The sequence below is a fragment of the Ranitomeya imitator genome, chromosome 1 (assembly GCF_032444005.1).
Source record: "Ranitomeya imitator isolate aRanImi1 chromosome 1, aRanImi1.pri, whole genome shotgun sequence".
NCBI lineage: Eukaryota > Metazoa > Chordata > Amphibia > Anura > Dendrobatidae > Ranitomeya > Ranitomeya imitator.
The window spans coordinates 1,101,905,977-1,101,932,367 of NC_091282.1; the positions used below are offsets into that span (position 1 = coordinate 1,101,905,977).

Below are 26,391 nucleotides of genomic sequence, written 5' to 3' on the forward strand. Positions count from 1 at the left end.
GGGAAAGACAGCAGCGGGCTAGGAGTGGGTCAGCAGCCCCACTGAAGAAGCGGAAATATATATACTATGACCGTCTTTCCTTTTTGGATGTCAGTATGGATCTTAGGCAGTAAGAACCACTCAACACATTTGTAATGAAACTAAATCTTAGTCTGTTTTGTGGATTAGGGTTATGACATTGCAAATTACATGTAATGATGTGTCAATATAGTGCAAACAATAATGTAAACAAGCATAAATTCAAAAAGTGTCCTGGAGGAGAGAGGAGCATCCCAAGCTTCAACAAGGGATGGGTGAGAATGTAGTATGCAAGTTTAGAGATGTTCATGCAGTGTTTTGTGGGATGGGTGGTTACTGCATGTTATCTGATTGTTTGAAGAGGTGGTTCTTCATGGTTTTGGTCTAGCTTGAAATGGTATGCCACATTATGATGTGTTGTGATAGTGTTTGGTACATTTGTTGGGATCCACAAGACAAATCTTGTATATTCTTGTGTGAATATGAGATAAGAGGGAAGTAGAGAAGGAGATGTTGTGCTGATCTGAGGTTGTGTTTTTTTTTGTGGTAATATTGCACACAGATGTGTAATTAAACAATGTCCACAAAATAATTACCTTTTATTGTTTTATTAACAGAACACAGTCTAACCTCACAGAGAGGGAAACCGGATCAGAATCTGACCCTATCATAGATCTTGTAAGTGTGGAGGAAGAGGTTGCAGGACCATCTTTGGCTTCATCAGCATCCATCCTTGAGGACCCATCAGCATCATCATCACTGCAGGCAGCAGTAAGTGAGGAAGATGCTGCACCACCACCCTCAGCCGCACATGATGCGGAAAGGCTTGTGGAACATGGCCACAGCAGCAGCCCTACAGGCCCACTGGTGTCATCCCCACAGGCAGCTGGGCCTTTACGGAGATCCCGGCGAAGGAGAGAGCTTGAAGCCAGAAGAAGTGATGTTGATGCTAGGGTCCTCAATTATTTGGCCAGGGCAGCCACGGATGATGGCGAGGAGGCCTTTGCCCGCAGCCTTGCCCGTTACCTTAGACCCCTTCCCCGTGAGGTGAGGCTACGTGTGAGAGGGTGTATGCAAATCCTGATTGATTTAAGCACCCCTCCAAATAACCCCTATGAGGTTTTTGAATATCTGGAGCCAAGGCAGCTTGGCCACACCAACCTCTTGCGCCTTCAATTCCCTCAACAGGAGCAAAATCAATCAGGATTTGCAGCACCTACTCCACGTATGCCTCCACTTCAACCCCTCCCATCCCAAAATCTACAAAGGCCATCAGACTACCAAATGGCAGGCTACAACCCCCAATCCCAATATGGCCACTTCTCCAGACCCAGTGATGTTGGCTGGTCCCAACCTGGGTTTGGACAACATGGCCATTTTGGGTTGGGGTATGATGCAAGTCAATCTGTACCTCAGCATGATGCACAGAGCCAATTGGCTTATGGTCACCACACATCTGGCCAATATGGACAAGGCCAGTATTCTGGGCCACAAGCCACTGCATCCTCACAGGATGAACTGCCATCGGCCCAACAAAGGTCCCCTGACCAGGACCCAGAGCTGGCAACATCTCCCCCACCAACTTACAGGGATCTGTAATATTTTGGTTTTTTTGCTTGTTTATTTTGTTTTTATTTTGGTAGCTGGCTACCATGTTAATTTTGTGTTTGCCCACCATTTCCACTTTGTCGTGGATCCTTGTTAGAAAGCAACCAATAAAAAAGGGTTATACAAACCATATGGCTAAAATATGGTGTAAAGAACCAAACAAAAGGGTTGCTATGATAGTAAAAAGTTCTCAACAAAGCCAAATGATGTTTGTGGATTAATCATTTTTGCATCACACACATATTCAGAAAACAGAAACATACGGTCAGTAAGGAAACAAAACACACACAGTACGGTTTCAGTGGATGAAAATAGTATATTTCCCAAACATATCTTTAAAAAAATTAAATCACAACTGAGAAACAGCATAATCTTGCCAGGGAGTAGAACCCTGAGGAGAAACAAAATAATTGGTCAATACATCCCTAACTTTGATGCCAGAAAGGGGACGGCGCGGAGGAGGGCCATGTGGTGTTGGCCTAATTACACTACGCAACATGTGTTCATCATTACCATCTGAGAAGCAATCATGTATGCGGGTATAGTTGTGCAAAATTACTGATGCTTTGATTACTTCATTTACTGTAGCCTCACTGAGCTGTATGGCAGTCTGTAGGACATGCCATTTGGCCACCAGAATACCAAAGGCGCACTCCACCAGTCTGCGCACCCTAGAAAAGCGCAAATTAAATATCCTCCGACGGTGGTCCAGGTTGCGCCGGGGATAAGGCCTCATGACGTGTCTGGTGAGTTTGAAGGCCTTATCTCCAACCCAAAAAAAAGGCAGTGCTTCTGCAGTGGAGCCTGGGAGTTGTTGTGGTGGTGGGAGGTCTAAATGGTTGTCACGTAGCCGCCGACCCATTATAGACAAATTGAAGACCCTAGAGTCTCCAGTTCGGCCATAGGCCCCAATGTCTACAATTATAAACCTGTAGTTACTGTCAACTACAGCTAACAGAACTACAGAGAAAAACTGCTTATAGTTGTAGAATTGGGAGCCAGAGTTCGGCGGCTTACGTACCCTAATATGTTTCCCATCCACCGCTCCAATGCAGTTTGGGAAGTCACAATTGACCTGGAACCCACGGGCTATTTTGAGCCAATCAGCCTGTTTTGGCTCAGGCATCACAAGGTCCTTAAGTCTATCCCATATTTGGCGTCAGGTTAACCGCACAATGCCAGAAATGGTGGAGCGGCCAATCAAAAATTCAAGGTGGAGACCCGCAAAGGACAATCCAGTGGACAGAAATCTGTAAGTGAAAAATAAAAAAATTATCAGAACACAAAACATGAATAAGCACAATCATATTTGCATTTGTCTGATACTAGATTAACGCTGGAAAGGGAAAAATGTCCTTAAGGGGCTTAACTATAACAGTTACGTCACAAAAAAAAAGATCATCAACATACAGTATGTGAAGATGTAGAATACATACCGTAACGTGAGGAGAAGACGCTCCTCAGCGGAGATAGCTTTGCGCAGCCTTGTGTCCTGAAATGTTATTCCTGGGCGTAATATCTCCAACAATCTGTCAAATGTTTGGATTGTCATGCGACAGTAGAGATAAAACTTTTCAGGATGTTCCCGCAGAGCTGTATATAGCCGATGAAAATGGCCTTTAGTGAGGCGTTTAGTCAGAAGAGGATGCACCCAGATTCTTCTGCTCCTCCTTCGCGGATCCACAATCACAGGGTATGGGTGCCCAAACCGACGAGACAATAGCCAGTTGAACAAAACCCGCTGCGTTGGGGTGAACTGCAGGTGGTCAGACATGGTACAAATGTTACCACAACACTCCAACAATTGACAAACCACAAAATGGCCATATGGGAGTGAGCCACCTGTTGTACAGGCCTTAAATAGGGTTGATGAGGGTAATTTAAATCAATTTCAGCCGCCAAAACCGTTAAATGTCCATTTTGTCAGGTTGCGTGAAAAATACGCATTACGGTGGGCATACGGATTACATACGCAACATTACATGCGCAAAATACGCGACCACACCTTGCCTACGGAGTTCTTACGGATCACCGTATTTCTAATTTTGAGGCGTATTACGGCCGTAAAATACGGACCGTATTTTTCAACGCTGAGTGTGAGGCCGGCCTCTGTCTATTGACTGTTATCAAGTGTCATCACTCTCTCGCAGCAGAGTCACCAAGATATCCAAAGTGGGAAAGGTTCTTGGTCTGTCTGCTCTCCTGCACTTCAGTTTGGAGGAGACAATCAATTGTACAATGTCAAAAGCAATACATGATGGAAGTGAGGGAAATTCCAGCATCTACAGTGCTGGCAGGATAACGATAAATAATAATTGACAACTTACATAGTATGGATTGCAAGTTACACAGCACGAAAATCAGGACAGTTCTGGACATATTAAAATGATATGTGCACCAAAGCAATGTTAATTTCCCGTGGATGATCAAGGCAGAAAGCTCATGTCAGGTTTTGTATAAAAGGACAGGTAATCGAATATCAAATCAATTAACATGGAAAATCAAAGCAGCAGGTAACAAGTGTGTCATGTACTGCAATTAATATTTAGATACCTGCAGATCAGTAGGAAATACTCCTTGGTTACAGCCACACCTTGAATTGAAGCCACAGGCTCTTGTGCAGTAAGTTTGGCAATGACAGCTCCGCGTTTGGCATTCAGCACCATGGCTTCCTTCCCACTCCTGTCACAAAGAGGAAACAAAAGAGAACTCCTCTGTTGCACATTCCTTTGCTCATGATCCTCTTAGCATTTAACAAAAGAACAGAACAGATTTAGTGCTTTTCTAGTAACAATTTGCTGCTAATTTTGCAGGCCATACAGGGGTACCAACCTCTGGGAATCCACAAATAATGGGTAAAAAATAGGGTTGATTTGCTCAGTGACCCTAAAATAATATAGCTGCATGCTTTTATTTTCTTTAGAGTGGGGGAGTGCAGGTGATTGTGTGTAACTCACATAATTTTACAGGTCCCACTAAATGCTACACATTTGTGGGCAGAAAAAAAGCCCTTACTTACACACAAAAATTATAAGGCTCATTTCAAGTTTGCCAGAAGACATGTAGGAGATTCCTCAACTGATGGAGGAAGGTGCTGTTGTCAGATGAGACCAAAATTGAACTTTGTGGCCACCAAGGTAAACACTATGTCTGGCACCAAATCAACAAAACTCATCACTTCAAGCACACCATCCCCACAGCGAAACATGGTGGAGGCAGCAGGATGCTGTGGGGATGTTTTTCGGCAGCAGGGACAGGGAAAATGGTCCAAGTCAAGAGGAAGATGGATGGTGCAAAACACAGGGATATTCTTGAGCAAAACCTGTTTCAGTCTGTCAGTGATTTGAGACTGGAACGGAGGTTCACCTTCCAAAAAGACAATGGCCCAAAGCATACTGCTAAAGCAACATTTGAGTGGTTTAAGGGGAAATGTGTATATGTTTTGGAGAGGCCTAGTTATAGCCTTGATTCAATTGAGAATCTGTGGTCAGACTTGAAGACTGCTGTTCACCAGAGGAAACCATCTAACTTGAAGGAGCTGAAGCAGTTTTGCCTTGAGGAATGGGCAAAAATCCCAGTGGTAAGATGTGCAAAGCTCATAGAGAGTTATCCAAAGTGATTTGCAGCTGTAATTTCCACAAAGGGAGGCTTTACAAAGTACTGACTTTAGGGGGTTGAATAGTTATGCACACTGAAGTTGTTGTGCATAACTATTATGGTTGTTATGCCGACGAATTACTGACCCCCGATCATGTGACGGGGGTCAGCGATGCGCTCATTTCCATCCAGATGGCCGGAAGTGGTAGTTAAATGCCGCTGTCAGAGTTTGACAGCGGCATTTACCTAGTTAATAGCGGCGGGTGAATCGTGATTATTGCGAGCACATGTCAGCTCTTCAATACAGCTCACATGTCCCGGCTTTGATGCGGGCTCACCGCCAGAGCCTGTATCAAAGCAGGGGATCTGATCTCGGACGTACTATCCCGTCCGAGGTCAGAAAGGGGTTAACCTTAGAGATGTGCCCTGAAGCTTATGGATTTATTACCTGTAGGCAAATACAATGTATTCTTTAAAAGAATTCCTGGAAACCAGAATGGAGTGGTTTTTATGAACTGGCGCTTCATCTGCTGGAATGTCTACCTGACAGATAAGGTTACAGGATTCAGCCAAGTCAAACACCTGCAATACATGAAATTACAAAAAAAAAAATGTTCAATCAAAACAACAAAGTAAAAAACAAACAAACATAAATCATTATTATATCCAGTTTAAAAAAGAATAATGGATCCAACCTTAACTAAATGGCTGCCATCAAAAAAAGCCAGGAGAAGTTGTCCATCCATAGCAGATGTTAGGATAGGGGCATCCAGACAATTATTGGAGGTGTATATCATTCTGCGACATGAAAGGTCCCATATCTGGAAACTGTGGTCCTGAGTGACAGCAACTATTCTGTTCTGCCTACACACAGTGATGGAGTCAATGTCCTTTCCGATGCCATGAAGAGTGAATACAGGTTTCCCCGCTACTAGGTCCCAAACCTTCAGGGTGCCATCCTTGGAAGCCGTCATTGCTCGAAGGTCAGTGTGCGCTTCTGCGACTGCAGTAATACTGTCGGTGTGACCTATATAACAACAGTAATAAAGTATAATAGTTCTTCTTATACTCTGCTTAAAAAATAGAGAAATCCTTCAGTTTTCACACTGTCTACTGGGGCTATTTTAGACTTATATTTCCTGTTCTTTCAGATGTCTCATTATCATCAGAGGCAGGATTACAGGTAACACCTCTATAGGCAGCTGATAAGACAGGATCCACCAAAGCCAACATCACCACTACGATCCAATGAATTCAGGTTACTGGAGTTAATGTGCAGCACCCCAGAGATCTGGTCGTTGCAGTATGACACTCTGCCACTAAGGGGAGTGATGGTACGTCTGATGGCACTGAAGGAATTCTCCTGACCAGGTATCACCAGAACACATTACACTTCACACTCCGGCCACTAGGGGGAGAAAAAGACTTTATTTATTGGGCCACTCCTCACACTGGTAAAACTAGGGGCTGGGGAGGAAGTTAGTCAGAAGCTGACTGGGTTGGATTCAGGCAACATCCCGTGACAGGGGGTGTTGCGGGGAGAAGACACAGGGGGGTCCCTGTCAGGCGTGAGAACCTGGCAGGAGCCTAGCGAACAGAACAGAACGTTACAGAACCGCGCCTGCACTTCCTTGCGGCGGTATCCTAAGAAAGAGATAAGAAGGGAAGGATATTGTGGAACAGTGTAAACGAGATCAAGCAAAAAGGAGTACCAGTAGGAGTCGTGCCGTGAGACCGGGGCAACATCCTACTGAGGCGTGTAGCCGGTGGCCGGAATCCCGCAGGAGTAACTGACTTCAGGCCTTGCTTCGAACTCCGCAGGACAGTTAATTATAGGTTGGCTGTCTACCTTAAATTTCCTAAGAAGACATAGGGGGCAACATTGGATGTGGGGCATCTCTAGGGTCCCGGAAGACCTCCAAGCCTTCCCGTCATACGGGTGCGTCCTAGCCAAAACATACCTGGGCGACGAGAAACTAGTAACATCTGGAACTAAAGAGAGAGCTGTAGAGAACGACGAACGAGAACAGCAGTTGTGAGGACTATTCCGAATGCTCAGCAGGGTAGGACTACAACACACAGGCGCTAGTGGTAGGCAGCGATTTCCATCTGCGAGGGAAACTCTGGAAGTGCCCATCAGACCGGCCGGTCTCTGATAGCCCTGTTAAACGTGCTCTGGATTGAGGATCCTGAAGTCTTCAGTAAAGAGGTAAAGAGACTGCAACCTTGTGTCCTCGTTATTGCCTGCACCTCACACCATCGCTACCTACACCACGGGGAAGCCCTGGGGATATATTTCACCTGTGGGAAGGTATACCATCCAGCTGCCATTCCATCACCCCAGCGGACCCCATAGCAGCGTCGGTCACCCTGACCGAACACCACAGGTGGCGTCACGAACCCCTGACAGACTGTACCACCACCTTTATTGGACGCCCCTTAGCAGGGCCGCGGACTGGGTCTAGCCACCGTGACAACCTCAGAACCGAACCAGAGAGGCCCGGTACCGAAACGCATGGCCGTGTCTGGGGGCGATTCAAATGTAGCATAAATCTTAATGTACTACAAGTATCTCAGTGAGATCTTAAAGGGAAGCTATCATCAGAAAATTATCTATTGTTCAAATCAGGTTTTTGTGTTATATGTTTTTTTCATATTATTATGACCTTTGCTAAAAGGAAAAAAAATTGCTCATCGTGCTGGAAAATGAGGCTTTAGACTTGTAGAGACCGTCTTCTTAGTAAAGGTTTTGAGCAAGTCTCCATATCATCAGCGTCCGGATTACTATAACAGGTAACAATTCTATTATTGTATTATTATTATTTAACCCCTTCATGACCAGGGGATTTTTCGTTTTTCCGTGTTCGTTTTTCGCTCCCCTCCTTCCCAGAGCCATAACTTTTTTATTTTTCCGTCAATTTGGCCATGTGAGGGCTTATTTTTTGCGGGACGAGTTGTACTTTTGAACGACATCATTGGTTTTAGCATGTCGTGTACTAGAAAACGGGAAAAAAATTCCAAGTGCGGTGAAATTGCAAAAAAAGTGCAATCCCACATTGGTTTTTTGTTTGGCTTTTTTGCTAGGTTCACTAAATGCTAAAAATGACCTGCCATTATGATTCTCCAGGTCATTACGAGTTCATAGACACCAAACATGACTAGGTTATTTTTAATCTAAGTGGTGAAAAAAAATTCCAAACTTTGCTAAAAAAAAAAAAAAATTGCGCCATTTTCCGATACTCGTAGCGTCTCCATTTTTCGTGATCTGGGGTCGGTTGAGGGCTTATTTTTTGCGTGCCGAGATGACGTTTTTAATGATAGCATTTCGGTGCAGATACGTTCTTTTGATCGCCCGTTATTGCATTTTAATGCAATGTCGCGGCGACCAAAAAAACGTAATTCTGGCGTTTCGAGTTTTTTTCCCGCTACACTGTTTAGCGATCAGGTTAATACTTTTTTTTATTTGATAGATCGGGCAATTCTGAGCGCGGCGATACCAAATATGCGTAGATTTGATATTTTTTTTTATTGATTTATTTTGATTGGGGCGAAAGGGGGGTGATTTAAACTTTTATGTTTTTTTTATTTTTTTCACATTTTTTTAAACTTTTTTTTTTAACTTTTGCCATGCTTCAATAGCCTCCATGAGAGGCTAGAAGCAGGCACAAGCCGATCGGCTCTGCTACATAGCAGCGATCTGCTGATCGCTGCTATGTAGCAGAATTGCACGTGTGCTGTGAGCGCCGACCACAGGGTGGCGCTCACAGCGACGGGCAATCAGTAACCATAGAGGTCTCAAGGACCTCTATGGCTACAATGGAGACGCATCGCCGACCCCCGGACATGTGACGGGGGTCGGCGATGACGTCATTTCCGGCCGCCCGGCCGGAAGCGGTAGTTAAATGCCGCTGTCTGCGTTTGACAGCGGCATTTAACTAGTTAATAGGTGCGGGCAGATCGCGATTCTGCCCGCGCCTATTACGGGCACATGTCAGCTGTTCAAAACAGCTGACATGTCCCGGCTTTGGTGCGGGCTCACCGCGGAGCCCTGCATCAAAGCAGGGGAGCCGGCATCGGACGGTATAGTACGTCCGATGCCGGTAAGGGGTTAATGGCCTTTGGGTCGATCTCCAGCCATAGCGACTTGACGGATGAACGATCTGTAGAGTGATCGACCTTGAGCAAGCCTAGATAGGTCCATTAGGGCATCCTCTGCCGTTATTTTGATTGTATCAAACCATCGGTTTGCTGGTTTTCCTTTTTGCATTGTTTGTTCTATTCTTCCAACCATGAGGTCCTTCTACAGTGATTGCTCTCTTTGCATGTGTCCAAAGTAGGCAAGTCGCAGCTTGATGATCCTTGCTTTTAGTGTCATGTCTGGCTTGATTTGTTCCAATATTGATTTGTTTGTTTTTCTTGCCATCCATGGTATTGATAACATCCTTCTCCAGCACCACATTTCAAAGGCGTCATGGTTAGAAGAAAAGAATAAACAAGGTGAAGAGGAAGACCAGCAATCCGATGGCTTGATACAATAAAAATAACAGTGCCGAAGACCCTGGTGAACCTATCTAGGCTTGCACAAGATCGATCTTCTTGCAGATTGGTCACCCATTAAATCGTCAAGGCTTGAGAGCGAGCCAAAGGCCATTAAATAATAATAATAATATAATAATAGAGGTATTACCTGTAATTGTAATCCTGACTCTGATGATATGGAGTCTAAAAGAGCTTCAGTCGCCAGAGTGAGAATGTCAAAATTACCGATTTTCTTTATTCTTTTAACAAAACATGTAGCACAAAAACCCGATTTGATCATTTTCTAATGATACATTCCCTTTAAATCAGTGAAGTTTATAGGAGGCTCGACCACCTTATCTCATATTCTTATTAAACAGACTGTGTAACTCCAATGCATGTAGAATGTAGAAAGGTCACTGCCATTACATTTACGATACCTACACAAGGGAACACAGAGATGAAAGTATAAGTCTCAGTTCCTAATCCAATCACTGGGACCTAGGGTCCTTCAAACTGGCCATGGACAGTGCTCCTATGATAAATTAAAAGGGACCACTAACCTGGTAACCAGGTAATATCATTGTGTACGGACATGTGGACCTTATCTACAACATAGCAATCAATAGATTGAGGATGAAAAAACATTAGTTAAAAGGAAGGTATATAAAACGTTGTAAATGTCATCCTTCTGTCATGATATTGTTATAATCTTCAAATTAGATATGATGAAGAAGGGGGCTGGCTTAGCTCATAAATTGAGCCAGAACTACCCTTAATATAAGTCATCAACACACAGCGAGGAGGAGGAAGCTCCTTCATCCTGGAGCCTATAATGGTAGGACACAACTGCCAACACTAGATCACAACTTCCATGTCCACACAACAGGGTCTGATATGGGGAGATCCATGCAGTTTTGATGAAAATTAAAAATATATCAGTATATTAATTTATTTTACATTTCCAAACCTAAGAAAAAATATCTCTGTGTATATGAAGGCGATCTGTAGCTCCTATAAAAATACATTATAAAACAGGAATTTTAACTTATTTCAATTAAAGACATTGGTGGACATTGTTGTTTTAAATGACCCAAGTTGTCATGAAAAGATCAACACCTTCAGAGTAATATTAAAGAATTGTCCACAAATGATTCATAGACATATGTTTTATGTAAACTTTCTGAGATATTCAGCTGTGTACCTGCTAAGGTGTCATAGAGGATCCCCCCAGGTGGCAGGAAACACGTGAACGAAGGTATGAAAGTGGCAATAGAGGACTGCTGACACTGGGACATCAAGGTTGGCAGTAAAGGATATTTCCTAGGATCACCTATAATTAACAAAGGTCATCTATTAAATATTTGCACGTTTAGATAATTTTCCTACACATACTTAGATCTGGCATAGATAGATGGCTCAGTGTTGATCTATCTAGTAAACTTCATACGCTTTTTGTACTGAGTGCAATATTTTATGTCCTGTCTGTTACATTACCTTTGGATTTGATGCTCCATATCCTGTAAAGAATTCAATGTACAAGAAGCATTTGTAATGCACTTCTCCCATGGTGCTCAACAGTCTGGGAGTAAACTGATCAATTTGATAAAAAGTCTTATCTAGGGACTGTGCTAATCACACTTGGACGTGAAACTGAACAGGTGCATTTTAGGTCTTTGCAACAATTCTGCCCAATAATAATATTTGTTTGCTTGATCCAGAGAGTTGTGTCTACCTGACAGAAGCTCCTGCCCCCAAATGTTTCATGTATGATGCTAGACCAGCTTATTCATGCTTGTTGATCTGATAAGATGGCAAGATGTTTAGGGCTTCAGTAGATCCTTCAAGTAGCTGGGTATTTATGTTATTTATGGAAGTTAGAAACGAGGCATTACAGTAGACCACCCTTGAGGTTATGAAGGCATGTCTTCTGGTGGAATGAGGTGTTCGGCAATGTTTCAGGTGGAAGAATAAAGCTTTAATAAGAAAATATCTGATTCCTAAGAGGCCATTCCCCATCGATAACTACATCCAAATTATAAGCGTGGTCTTAGGGTATGTACACTCGATGTCGTTTTCAAGTGTATTCCGCCTGACTCCCACCTAAAAAAAGCACTGCAAAACCACAGCAAAAGTTGAACATACTGCACAAAAATGTAAAAACAACACTGCTGGGCATATTGTCAGTCTTCTGTTAAATCTTATAAACACTTGAAGGTTCGAAAACCATGAAGCACCTAAAAACATATTCACTCCCTCTGGCGGCTTCCGCCAGGAAGTTACTTACTAGTTGTAATTTAAAATATCAACAAAAAGATACCGATAGCAAAACGGCAGCAAAAATGATGACAAAACCACCAGCAAAGCCGCTTCATCAAATAGATGGCTGGCTTTTTCCTGAAAGGGCTTCACATGGGAAAACCTCTGCAGATCAGCTGGCGTCTTAAAGATACCGCGTGCATGTAACCTGAGTTTTACAATATTGTGATTCCTATGTGTAGAGGTGTTGGATTTACAAATTGCCATTTTGCAATAAGGTGCTGAGTTCTCAACATGAGAAAATCAAGCCTGTGAGTTCAGCTTTGGCCAGCTGGAGCTCACAAAGTCTATTAGCTCAGCTAAGCGGCTACTTGTAACCCGCGGTGTGTTATTGACTTTGAGCTAGAAGGATAGGTATAATAGGGGATCGTCTGCACAGAATGTCAGACTAATGCTCTGGATTATTTTGCTTAATAGTAATGCAATAACATGTAAATTGCATTGGAGGTAATACTGAGCCCTTTGGCACTCCATAATGTGAAGTGGTAAGGAGGGCAATGAGCCAAAAACAGTTATTGTGGTCTGCCATTTAACCACTGGAGAACTGTGCCATCAATACCACATAACATCACAAATCTATAATTTTTATTGCATTAGTCAACTTTATCAAAAGCTGCAGAAAGATCTAGGAGCATTAGAGGGTGAATCTGTTTCAGCTTTGCATGTGAATACTTTCTCAAACTTGAGAAAGGCTTCAAATGAGATGCTGAAACGTTGTATCTGGGTGAATAAAGTCCACATTTCTCACATATTTCCATTGGAGTGCTACTTCCATTTTACTTTTTTTTATATTATTTATAAGTATTATTATTTAGTCCTACCAGGGGCAACAGGTTTATCCGAGGCATCTATCTGGTGCAGACGTCCTGTAAGCTGTGACGCCAGCTGACATGGGTCCTTCCTTAGCACCTTCATGGATAACTGAAGAGTTTCAAGTAGTAGATTCAAATCAAGCATTGGCCTGTCAATCAGAAAGCATAAAGTACCGTGATGTAATAGTATTGGTAGGTCAAACTGTGGCTGATTTACTGCTCGAGTACAATAGTGCTCATGGTCACTGATACAAGGCTCTGTGAGAAAGGAATAAAAACTTGAGAACTTGATCCATGCATTCACACTCATTGGAAATGTACAGAACACATTCAAACAATATAAGAAATATGAAGCCACGTCTGCTAAATCTACAAATACTTGGCTGGGATGATGCTTTATATGGCACACATCCATGTTTCACTGAATATGGACCGCTATATACGGAGTGGCTGTGGATCTTCTATAGACCTATATTAGGATGTTGTGTTCACGCAAATGTTCGATCACCCTTTGGATAGAAGGTGCAAAACCCATTAAAAAAGATCTTTCATGAATGTTTGCTTGTTAAACTGGCCACAACATGCAGAGCTGAAAAAAATAATATGTTTTTGTTTTTTAAAATTAATTATTCATTTACATAGCAGATATATTAGCTAGTAAAATTTAGGTTATAATTCATGATACATTCAAGGGTCATTAGCAGAGATTTTAATCTGAGGTATGTACTTTTTCCTGTACATGATGTTGACCGATCATAAGCAGGATATGTCATGCAGGGAGTAAAAAGAATATATCCCTAGAAGGTCAGAAGAACATGCTTTTTCCTGTGAGATATAATAACAGGCAGCCCTGCTCCTAGTCCCGATCTGTGCAAAAACTGTAGAATACAGCAGAGCTGAGTGTCATTACAAACACCTCCAGTTTTTATGTCACAACAGTCAGTGTGAAGAAGGAGGAACAGCAGAGCTGCTTGTCATTACAACCACTTCGAGGATTCATCCCACAGCATCATTGTCAGCAATCAGTATTAGGGCCAGCAAAAGATGTCCCTAAAGCATCACAGGTGTTTTCAAAGATATAGAGAGACAACTATGTGGCAGATTTATAAAAAATTAACTAAAATAAAAAATCTTCTTTTGTGCTCATAACTAGAGTTGAAAAAATTTTTCAAAATGTTCCGATTACGATTGTCAACGAATATCGTATTTGCAATATTCACCAAACAAATGTCATTGGAGTCAGTGGGAGTAGAAATGACCGAATATGGTCGGAATTGAACGTCAAATATAAATTTGGCACAAATAGGGTATCAATATGACACGAAAAGTGGCAAATTCAGTTTCGGCGACCGATTCCGAACAGATTAGCTCAACTCTACTCATAACAACCAATCTTGGCACAACTTTTATTTTAAAAGAGTAGTTAAAGAAATGCAAAGGGAGCTTTGATTGGTTGCAACAAAGGCACAATTTCTTCTGAACGGTTTTGGTAAATAACCCCTCTACATTACATGCAGAGCAGCCTTATGAATGGGCTATTATTTCTCTCTCCCTTGTTGGCCTTGCTACATAAGAGATGAACAAGAAATGGAAGGAGGAACAGGAGCATATAGTAATAATGTAAAAAATCTTTATTAATATAACAAAGTTAAAAGAGGGGTATAGGACACACAATGAGCGTAATCTTGTAAACCATGACAGAACATGAAAAAAGGGGGGGAGAAACACATCCCACAACCCACCGCCCCCACGTAGAGTAATAAGGTGGTTGTAATCTGGCAATAAAGGGGAGTACCCCTGCAAAAAGCGTGGTACCATAAACTGGGATAGGTGGGAACACAGAACAAAATATGTCCCACCAAGCCGACAGGAGCCAAAATACACTGGCCAAAGAGAAGCCCCCACCGCAGTGGCAGTGCCTGACTAATGGGTGACTAAATGTGTGCAGAGCCTAGCAGCATGTACAAAATGGCATCCATAACGTTCCCTATCACACCAAATAGAAACAAGTAAATCATATGGTAAAAGTAGTGTGGTGTGAGAGGGATTCGCCGTTGCCCTCACACTCAAATAGGAGCGCACAGCCAAAGGCCGTGGGTGGCCAGAACGGCCCCAATGTCAGACATACAATCGCAGGGAGAGCTCACCTGATGCCCGTGGGGGGAGGTGAGCTCTCCCTGCGATTGTATGTCTGACATTGGGGCCGTTCTGGCCACCCACGGCCTTTGGCTGTGCGCTCCTATTTGAGTGTGAGGGCAACGGCGAATCCCTCTCACACCACACCACTTTTACCATATGATTTACTTGTTTCTATTTGGTGTGATAGGGAACGTTATGGATGCCATTTTGTACATGCTGCTAGGCTCTGCACACATTTAGTCACCCATTAGTCAGGCACTGCCACTGCGGTGGGGGCTTCTCTTTGGCCAGTGTATTTTGGCTCCTGTCGGCTTGGTGGGACATATTTTGTTCTGTGTTCCCACCTATCCCAGTTTATGGTACCACGCTTTTTGCAGGGGTACTCCCCTTTATTGCCAGATTACAACCACCTTATTACTCTACGTGGGGGCGGTGGGTTGTGGGATGTGTTTCTCCCCCCCTTTTTTCATGTTCTGTCATGGTTTACAAGATTACGCTCATTGTGTGTCCTATACCCCTCTTTTAACTTTGTTATATTAATAAAGATTTTTTACATTATTACTATATGCTCCTGTTCCTCCTTCCATTTCATGTTTAGCGTTTGGAGCGATTATATAGAGTCTGGGTGACTACTACATATACTTGTTTAATTTTCTTTCCCAGATCTCTGATATTATGTACTCGGTATCTTGTTTGGCATAAGAGATGAACAAGCATCATGTTTATGAAATATGGATAACAGAATCATTTAAAAGGGAAAACATCTTATAAAATCATTAAGCAGTGCAACCATTTAAACTTAGAGAAATTTACTTAGGCATCATTCACACGTCAGTTTTGTTTGCATACTGGAAAAAGACCATTTTTCAACAGTGTAGTGGATTTTATGTTCCTCCATTTTGGGTTCAGGTGTCCATTTTTGCCATCTGTCTGGCATCCATTTTTCTCTTGTGCAACCCTCTCCCAAACATACCCAAGCTTATCCCACCTGAAAAACAGACAACACTTGGATGTCACACTGGTGTCATCCCTATGCTAGCTGTAATTTCCACTAACCCCTGAGTTGAATGGGTGAGTTTGGTCTATGACTCAGATCAAAAACCAACATGTCTCCATTTACTTTTGCAGATATTTGTGCCATAAAAAAACCTTTGACATGTGACCAGCCCCATAGAATTATTAGGGGTACAAGTTGGTTGTCTGACTGAGCCTACATATTATAAGTAATAGTCATAAAACTTGAAAGAATACAAAAGAAAAATTGACCAAAAATTGACATCTACATAAATTTGGAAAAAAATTTCAAGAAGATAAAATCAGTGTAAAAAGAGCAACAGATTCTAGAATAAAGCTGTAAAGTCCATGTGCAATATTTGCTTTGAACATTTTCTTTGTTGCAAAGGATAACATTTCTATTAATGCACTGTACATATAAGTCAATGGTAGCTGAAATATTAGAATTTAGTTTAATATTTCTGCCTCCATATATTATATGCAGCAAATACAACATGGAATCGAAAACCCACAAGCAACATAGTGAATATTTAAAGAATCGCTTATCCTTAAAGGGAGTCTGTCAGCACAGAATAACTGTTCAAGCCAAGTACAGGCACTCGCTGCACCCTTGGCATGGTCATATATTTAAGTACACCTTCCCACCTACTTGTGTTCCATCTATCTATGTACTTTTCTGGATCTATAAAATCAGAGCTGTCAATCAAAGAAGATGGAGTGTGAAGTTAAAGAGAAAACAAATAGGTGGGAAAGTGCATTTATATATTTGGTCACACCAAGGGTGCACCAAACTTCTGTAGATGGTTTGAACAGTCATTCTGTGCTGACAGTGTCCCGCTATTCATAACCATTCAATAGATACCAGTACATTTACTTTTGGTCAAATACATTCTCCTCCATACCAAATGCCTTACTTTTCAGGATTAATGGCTGCTCTTATGTCCTCCTGGATTTCCACAATGGAGGTAGCCCAGGCTTTGTGTAGCAGATACTCATAATTGAATATGCACTCGGTCACGAGACGCTGCATTTGATTAGACTGCAACATATGGTATGATATTCCAAGAATTTTACGTAAGTTAAACACATGGACTGTTTGGTTTTCACGTTTTATCTCCCATGATAGTGGCATGATTGGTGCATCACTTTTATTAAGGCAATGGCGACTTCGACTTTCTAGGTAGTAGTCGGTGAATGCAGAATGGATAGAAAGTTGATAATCTTTTGACTTCACATATCTATTCACACACACAGTCCTAAATAGGTCATGAGCCCAGTTAATTACATAGCTATCATCTGTCCTCTGTTCTACCAAATAGATTCCAAAATCTTTACGTAGCTTGATCCAAAGGACTTCTGGAAACACTGGCACAGCAACTCCCTGGTACTTAATTATTTCATCCATTACAGCTTGGTCAAGTGATAGCAAATCCAAGAGTTCTTCTTGCGTGATGCCATTTCTGGACAGTGAAATGTATGAAGCTGTTTTTTTTATCACTTGGTCACCGTGATTTTTTTCTAGTCTTGATAGAAGCCACGAAAACACCTTAGAGATATCAGGATATAGAAGGATTTCCCTTTCAGGGGTATAAGAGGTCCACTCGTGTGATTCCATGTAAGAGCACATTGAATAGAGTGGAAGAGGACATTGAGCACAGTTCTCTAGCAGGACTTTTCTTTGGAACCCAGTGAGTTTTCGACAATCTCTATTTAGCCAGTAGTCAATCATATGATTTATTTCTTCTAAATTTAATGGTGGTATCTGAATAATGTTTTGCTTTAATGTAAGTTTCTGCAACAAAAAGTACAAACATCAACAAGTGGGAGATCCATGCATGTTCTTACGTTCTTACGTTCTTACGCATGTTATGTTGTTACGTGATGTATGTTGTAGTACATAAGAGAAAGGGGTTCAGTGAAGAATGTTATATCAGAGAGTAAAGAGGCACATCATTTGAAGACATTAGAGTTTTGATTTGATGATCACCAGGAACGGATCACACACTCCATAGACATCAGACTTTTTTTAGACAAATTATTTAAAAAAATTGCAATGTCTTTGAAAAGAGCCCAAATTACCTCAAATCTTTTACTATGTGAGGAAAGGAATCGAAATATAACCAGCTTCTATGAGAAGCTTCTACGAGTTCCAGACTTGACCAGAGTAATGCCATGCATGTCCTCTATCTGGACTTTTCAAAGGCATTTGGTACAGTGCCACATACAAGGTTCACACATAAAATGAGAGCAATGGAAATAAGGGAAAATGTGTGTAATTTGGTTTAAAAAATTGTCTCCTTGATCAGAAATACACGGTGGCTTTTAATGGAAGACAATTGGATTGGGTCACAGTTAGCAGTGGGGATACCACAGGGGTAAGTATTTGGCCCATTTCATAGTAACATAGTAACATAGTAACATAGTTAGTAAGGCTGAAAAAAGACATTTGTCCATCCAGTTCAGCCTATATTCCATCATAATAAATCCCCAGATCTACGTCCTTCTACAGAACCTAATAATTGTATGATACAATATTGTTCTGCTCCAGGAAGACATCCAGGCCTCTCTTGAACCCCTCGACTGAGTTCGCCATCACCACCTCCTCAGGCAAGCAATTCCAGATTCTCACTGCCCTAACAGTAAAGAATCCTCTTCTATGTTGGTGGAAAAACCTTCTCTCCTCCAGACGCAAAGAATGCCCCCTTGTGCCCGTCACCTTCCTTGGTATAAACAGATCCTCAGCGAGATATTTGTATTGTCCCCTTATATACTTATACATGGTTATTAGATCGCCCCTCAGTCGTCTTTTTTCTAGACTAAATAATCCTAATTTCGCTAATCTATCTGGGTATTGTAGTTCTCCCATCCCCTTTATTAATTTTGTTGCCCTCCTTTGTACTCTCTCTAGTTCCATTATATCCTTCCTGAGCACCGGTGCCCAAAACTGGACACAGTACTCCATGTGCGGTCTAACTAGGGATTTGTACAGAGGCAGTATAATGCTCTCATCATGTGTATCCAGACATCTTTTAATGCACCCCATGATCCTGTTTGCCTTGGCAGCTGCTGCCTGGCACTGGCTGCTCCAGGTAAGTTTATCATTAACTAGGATCCCCAAGTCCTTCTCCCTGTCAGATTTACCCAGTGGTTTCCCATTCAGTGTGTAATGGTGATATTGATTCCTTCTTCCCATGTGTATAACCTTACATTTATCATTGTTAAACCTCATTTCTATTTTACATATTTATTAATGAACTTGTTGGCAGCAGACAAGGTAGAATTTTCATTATTTTCAAATTATACTAAACTCTGCAATGTTATCAACACGGAGAATTTATTACAAACGAATTTAAGTAAGCTGGAGGCTTGGACTAATAAATTGCAATTGAAGTGTAATGTACATAAATGTAAGATCATGTACTTGGGCTGAGGAAACAAAATGTATAATTATCTAATAATCAGTAAAACACTAGGTAAAAATGTCATTGAAAAAGACTTAGACATATGGGTGGATAGCAAATCCAACTCTAGTGATCAGTTACAAGCAGCTGCTGCAAAGGCAAATAGAACCACGGGATGCATTAAAGAGGCATAGATGCTCGTGACTAGACCATAGTTTTGCCTCTATACAAGTCACTAATCAGAGCACTCTTGGGATTTTGTGTTCAATTTTGGGCTCCAGTGTATAAGAAGGGCATAGCGGGACTACTGTTTGTGCAGAGTGACCAAGATTATTAAGTAAATGAGTGAACTGCAATGCTTGAAAATATGACGGTCATGTTACTTCACTATGAAGTACCTGTAGGGAAAATATTACAAACTTTAGAATTATGTCCTGCACCTAATTTTTCTTGCATACAATTAGCCAACCTCATCCCACCTGACCAAGAAAATGGGTGAGGGGTGTAAATGAGACTCAATTAAAATCTGTCATCCAGAAAAACTCAAGGACAGATCCCAAGAGAATAATTATAAAAAATTGGATTCCACTTGGCCCAATGTTACTCTTTAGGGCAGTTCACATCTGCGGTTATTTTCTCATGCCTATTGCATCCGAGATTTGGATCGCACGCATCCACACAAGTCTATGGGTGCGTGTGAAACATCGCACTGCACTCGGATATTATCCAAGTGCAGTGCGATTCCCGTGGAAGCTGGCAATAGAGGAGATGGAGAAATTAATTTCTCCGTCTCCTCACCAGATGTGCTGCGATTCACTGATGCGAGAGGATCAGAGCACAGAGCACCAATACTCGTCTCACGCTCGCGGCAGAGCTGGAGCGCAGTGTCATTAACAACGGATGTGATACGCTAATGTGACTCCGACCTTAAGATTGTAGATCTGTCCAAATTTATCTACAAGTATTTGTTCATTCAACTAATCATAAGAGCTTTTTTTATTTATTTATTTTTAGTTCATGCTGATTTGTCTTGTTCTTGTGTGCATGTCTTCTTGTTTTTTTCATCACTTTCTAACTTAGTAAGCACTTTACCTTTTGTGTATTAAATCTGAAATTTAATATATTTGTTCCTTTCTCTTCTAAGCATATCCACAAACTGGGAGAGCAAAAATATACAGTAGCTCGGTTGTGTTACCCTGCATATGCCAAAGTGAAAACAATGTATCTGTTGGATGCTTGAGGAAGCTAGGTGCACATGTGACTAGTGTGTATCCCAGGCCAGGCATCTTGCTGACCTACTGTAACTAAAATGCGAGTGGTGGCAGTAAGAAGTGTGATGTGGATGTGTAAACTGATTGGTGGTGCGATTAGCTGATTGTAAGCTTACTGCAATAGAAGAGTGGAAGAGTGACTGTGAGAAATGAAGTCCACCTTTACAATTGGTTCCGAGTCGCATGTGCATCAAGAGGACAGTGCCACATAAAAGATTGTTACATAAAATGAGAACAATGGAAAAAGGGGAAATATGTGTAATTGGTTTATTAACTGGCTCAATCATAGGAAAAAATGAAATAGAACAGACTCTGAATAAGTCACAGTTAACACCAGGATATCTCAGGGGTCAGTATTGGGTCCTCTTCTTTTTAGCGTATTTGTTAATTATTTTGTAGAGGGCATACAAAGTAGAATTTCAGATAATATTAAACTATTATTATTATTATTATTATTTATTTATATAGCACCATTGATTCCATGGTGCTGTACATGAGAAGGGGTTACATACAAGTTACAAATATCACATACAGTAAACAAACTAACAATGACGGACTGATACAGAGGGGCGAGGACCCTGCCCTTGCGGGCTTACAGTCTACAGGATTATGGGGAAGGAGACAGTAGGTTGAGGGTTGCAGGAGCTCCGGTGTTGGTGAGGCGGTAGCTCCGGTGTTGGTGAGGCGGTAGCTCCGGTGTTGGTGAGGTGGTAGCTTCGTTGGTGATGAGGCAGCAGCGGTGTCAGTGCAGGCTGTAGGCTTTCCTGAAGAGATGAGTTTTCAGGTTCCGTCTGAAGGATCCGACTGTGGTTGATAGTCGGACGTGTTGGGGCAGAGAGTTCCAGAGGATGGGGGATATTCGGGAGAAGTCTTGGAGGCGATTGGATGAGGAGCGAATAAGTGTGGAGGAGAGAAGGAGGTCTTGGGAGGACCGGAGGTCACGTGAGGGAAGATATCGAGAGATTAGTTCAGAGATATATGGAGGAGACAGGTTGTGGATGGCTTTGTAGGTCAGTATTAGCAATTTGAACTGGATACGCTGAGGGAATGGGAGCCAGTGAAGAGATTTACAGAGGGGGGAAGCGGAGGAGTAGCGAGGAGAGAGATGGATTAGTCGGGCAGCAGAGTTAAGGATGGACTGGAGAGGTGCAAGGGTGTTAGCAGGGAGGCCACAGAAAAGGATGTTGCAGTAGTCAAGGCGGGAAATGATGAGGGCGTGCACAAGCATTTTAGTAGATTGGGGGTTGAGGAAAGGACGGATCCTGGAGATATTTTTGAGCTGGAGGCGACAGGAGGTGGAAAGAGCTTGGATGTGTGGTTTGAAGGACAGGGCAGAGTCGAAGGTTACTCCGAGGCAGCGGACTTCGGGTACAGGGGAAAGCATGATGTCATTGACTGCGATGCAAGTTATTTAACACAGACAAGGATAATTTAATATAGTAACATAGTAACATAGTTATTAAGGTTGAAGGAAGACTTTAAGTCCATCTAGTTCAACCCATAGCCTGGGTTGATCCAGCATGTTGATCCAGAGGAAGGCAAAAAAAAACCATGTGGCAAAGAGTAAGCTCCACATTGGGGAAAAAAATTCCTTCCCGACTCCACATACGGCAATCAGACTAGTTCCCTGGATCAACGCCCTATCAAGGAATCTAATATATATAGCATGTAACATTATACTTTTCAAGAAAGGCATCCAGTCCCCTCTTAAATTTAAGTAATGAATCACTCATTACAACATAATACGGCAGAGAGTTCCATAGTCTCACTGCTCTTACAGTAAAGAACCCGCGTCTGTTATTATGCTTAAACCTTCTTTCCTCCAGACGTAGAGGATGCCTGTTGTGAATTCTGTTATCGAACTCCCTCCTGTGGTCATGAATGGTACTTCGGCGAGTTCTGTCCATGGACTCCCTCTGGTGGCTGTGAGTGGAGCTGCTGCTTCTGAGGTTCCTTCCACAGGTGATGTAGTTTATTCTTTGGCTGGCTGCTCTATTTAACTCCACTTAGATCGTTACTCCATGCCAGCTGTCAATGTTCTTGTACTGGTTCAGTTCGCTCTTGGATCTTTCTGGTGACCTGTCTACTCCAGCAGAAGCTAAGTCCCTGCTAGTTAATTATTTGTTCATTGTTTCCTTGTCCAGCTAGCTATCTTGATTTTGCCTTGCTAGCTGGAAGCTCTGGGATGCAGAGTGGCACCTCCGCACCGTGAGTCGGTGCGGAGGTCTTTTTGCATACTCTGTGTGGTTTTTTTGTAGTTTTTTGTGCTGACCGCAAAGATACCTTTCCTGTCCTCTGTCTGTTTAGTAAGTCTGGCCTCCCTTTGCTGAAACCTGTTTCATTTCTGTGTTTGTAACTTTCATCTTAACTCACAGTCAATATATGTGGGGGGCTGCCTTTTCCTTTGGGGAATTTCTCTGAGGCAAGGTAGGCTTTATTTTCTCTCTCTAGGGCTAGTTAGCTCTTAGGCTGTGAAGAGGCGTCTAGGCAGTGTTAGGTACGCTTCACGGCTATTTCTAGTTGTGTGATAGGATTAGGGGTTGCGGTCAGCAGAGCTCCCACTTCCCAGAGCTTGTCCTGTGTGAGTTTAACCATCAGGTCGTTCCGGGTGCTCCTAACCAACAGGTCCATAACAGTACAGCTGGCCCAACGTATTAATGCATCTCAATAGAGGGATAAGAGAAGTTCTGAGACCATTTTTTTTTCTCTGCAGTGTGTTTTGTCTTTCTTTTCCCCTTAACCTCTGGGTGGTTCAGGACACAGGTGTAGATATGGACATTCAAGGTCTGTCCTCTTGTGTAGATCATCTCACTGCAAGGGTACAAAACATTCAATATTTTGTGGTTCAGAATCCGATGTTAGAGCCTAGAATTCCAATTCCTGATTTGTTTTCTGGGGATAAATCTAAGTTCCTGAATTTCAAAAATAATTGTAAACTGTTTCTGGCTTTGAAACCCCGCTCCTCTGGTGACCCCGTTCAACAAGTAAAAATTATTATTTCTTTGTTGCGTGGTGACCCTCAAGACTGGGCATTTTCCCTTGCGCCAGGAGATCCTGCATTGCGTGATGTAGATGCGTTTTTTCTGGCGCTTGGATTGCTTTATGATGAACCAAATTCAGTGGATCAGGCAGAGAAAATCTTGCTGGCTTTGTGTCAGGGTCAGGATGAAGCGGAGGTGTATTGTCAGAAGTTTAGAAAGTGGTCTGTGCTTACTCAGTGGAATGAGTGTGCCCTGGCGGCAATTTTCAGAAAGGGTCTTTCTGAAGCCCTTAAGGATGTCATGGTGGGATTTCCCACGCCTGCTGGTCTGAATGAGTCTATGTCCTTGGCCATTCAGATCGATCGGTGCTTGCGTGAGCGCAAAGCTGTGCACCATTTGGCGGTATTCTCTGAGCATAGGCCTGAGCCTATGCAATGTGATAGGACTTTGACCAGAGCTGAATGGCAAGAACACAGACGTCAGAATGGGCTGTGTTTTTATTGTGGTGATTCCACTCATGCTATCTCCGATTGTCCTAAGCGCACTAAGCGGTTCGCTAGGTCTGCCACCATTGGTACGGTACAGTCTAAATTTCTTTTGTCCGTTACTCTGATTTGCTCTTTGTCGTCCTATTCTGTTATGGCATTTGTGGATTCAGGCGCCGCCCTGAATTTGATGGACTTGGAGTTTGCCAGATGCTGTGGTTTTTTCTTGGAGCCCTTGCAGTATCCTATTCCATTGAGAGGAATTGATGCTACGCCTTTGGCCAAGAATAAGCCTCAGTACTGGACTCATTTGACCATGTGCATGGCTCCTGCACATCAGGAGGATATTCGCTTTTTGGTGTTACATAATCTGCATGATATGGTCGTTTTGGGGTTGCCATGGCTACAGGTCCATAATCCAGTATTGGATTGGAAATCTATGTCTGTGTCCGGCTGGAGTTGTCAGGGGGTACATGGTGATGTTCCATTGCTGTCAATTTCACCTTCCACTCCTTCTGAAGTCCCTGAGTTTTTGTCAGATTACCGGGATGTATTTGATGAGCCCAAATCCAGTGCCCTACCTCTTCATAGGGATTGCGATTGTGCTATTAATTTGATTCCGGGTAGTAAGTTTCCTAAGGGCCGACTGTTTAATTTATCTGTGCCAGAGCACGCCGCTATGCGGAGTTATATAAAGGAATCCTTGGAGAAAGGTCATATTCGCCCGTCGTCATCACCGTTGGGAGCAGGGTTCTTTTTTGTGGCCAAGAAGGATGGTTCTTTGAGACCTTGTATTGATTACCACCTTCTTAATAAGATCACAGTCAAATTTCAGTCCCCTTTGCCGCTGTTGTCTGATTTGTTTGCTCGGATTAAGGGGGCTAGTTGGTTCACCAAGATAGATCTTCGAGGGGCGTATAATCTTGTGCAAATTAAACAGGGCGATGAATGGAAAACAGCATTTAATACGCCCGAGGGCCATTTTGAGTACCTGGTTATGCCATTCGGGTTTTCTAATGCTCCATCTGTGTTTCAGTCCTTTATGCATGACATCTTCCGAAAGTACCTGGATAGATTCATGATTGTATATTTGGATGATATTTTGGTCTTTTCGGATGATTGGGAGTCTCATGTAAAGCAGGTCAGAATGGTGTTCCAGGTCCTACGTGCGAATTCCTTGTTTGTGAAGGGGTCAAAATGTCTCTTTGGAGTTCAGAAGGTTTCATTTTTGGGTTTCATTTTTTCCCCTTCTAATATCGAGATGGACCCTGTTAAAGTTAAGGCCATTTATGATTGGACTCAGCCGACATCTGTGAAGAGCCTGCAGAAGTTCCTGGGCTTTGCTAATTTTTACCGTCGCTTCATCGCTAATTTTTCTAGTGTTGCTAAACCGTTGACTGACTTGACCAAGAAAGGTGCTGATGTGGTCAATTGGTCCTCTGCGGCTGTAGAGGCTTTTCAGGAGTTGAAGCGTCGTTTTTCTTCTGCTCCTGTGTTGTGCCAGCCAGATGTTTCGCTCCCGTTTCAGGTCGAGGTTGATGCTTCTGAGATTGGAGCAGGGGCTGTTTTGTCGCAAAGAAGTTCTGATGGCTCGGTGATGAAACCATGTGCCTTCTTTTCTAGAAAATTCTCACCTGCTGAGCACAATTATGATGTTGGCAATCGAGAGTTGTTGGCCATGAAGTGGGCATTCGAGGAGTGGCGACATTGACTTGAAGGAGCCAAGCATCGCGTGGTGGTCTTGACAGATCACAAGAATTTGACTTATCTCGAGTCTGCCAAATGGTTGAATCCTAGACAGGCTCGATGGTCGCTGTTTTTCTCCCGTTTTGATTTTGTGGTTTCGTACCTTCCGGGCTCTAAGAATGTGAAGGCTGATGCCCTGTCAAGGAGTTTTGTGCCTGACTCTCCGGGTTTTCCTGAGCCGGCGGGTATTCTCAAAGAGGGGGTAATTTTGTCTGCCATCTCCCCTGATTTGCGGCGGGTGCTGCAGAAGTTTCAGGCTGATAGACCTGACCGTTGTCCAGCGGAGAAACTGTTTGTCCCTGATAGATGGACTAGTAGAGTTATCTCTGAGGTTCATTGTTCGGTGTTGGCTGGTCATCCTGGAATCTTTGGTACCAGAGATTTAGTGGCTAGATCCTTTTGGTGGCCTTCTTTGTCAAGGGATGTGCGTTCTTTTGTGCAGTCCTGTGGGACTTGTGCTCGGGCTAAGCCCTGCTGTTCTC

The 26,391-nt window shown here is 42.7% G+C and overlaps 1 protein-coding gene across 1 annotated transcript in view; it reads right to left on the reverse strand.

Moving 5' to 3' along the window:
* The window catches only part of LOC138656931 (uncharacterized), a 41,982-nt gene extending 24,171 nt beyond the window's left edge, over window positions 1-17,811 (reverse strand). Inside the window, exons 1-6 of the mRNA XM_069744283.1 lie at window positions 16,940-17,811; window positions 12,882-13,021; window positions 10,946-11,074; window positions 5,919-6,250; window positions 5,672-5,805; window positions 4,180-4,308 (exon numbers count right to left, since the gene is read on the reverse strand). Coding sequence (XP_069600384.1) covers window positions 4,180-4,308; window positions 5,672-5,805; window positions 5,919-6,250; window positions 10,946-11,074; window positions 12,882-13,021; window positions 16,940-17,754 — 1,679 coding nt within the window. The 5' untranslated portion in view covers window positions 17,755-17,811. The remainder of the gene's footprint in view (window positions 1-4,179; window positions 4,309-5,671; window positions 5,806-5,918; window positions 6,251-10,945; window positions 11,075-12,881; window positions 13,022-16,939) is intronic.
* Between the last annotated feature and the right edge of the window lie 8,580 nt (window positions 17,812-26,391).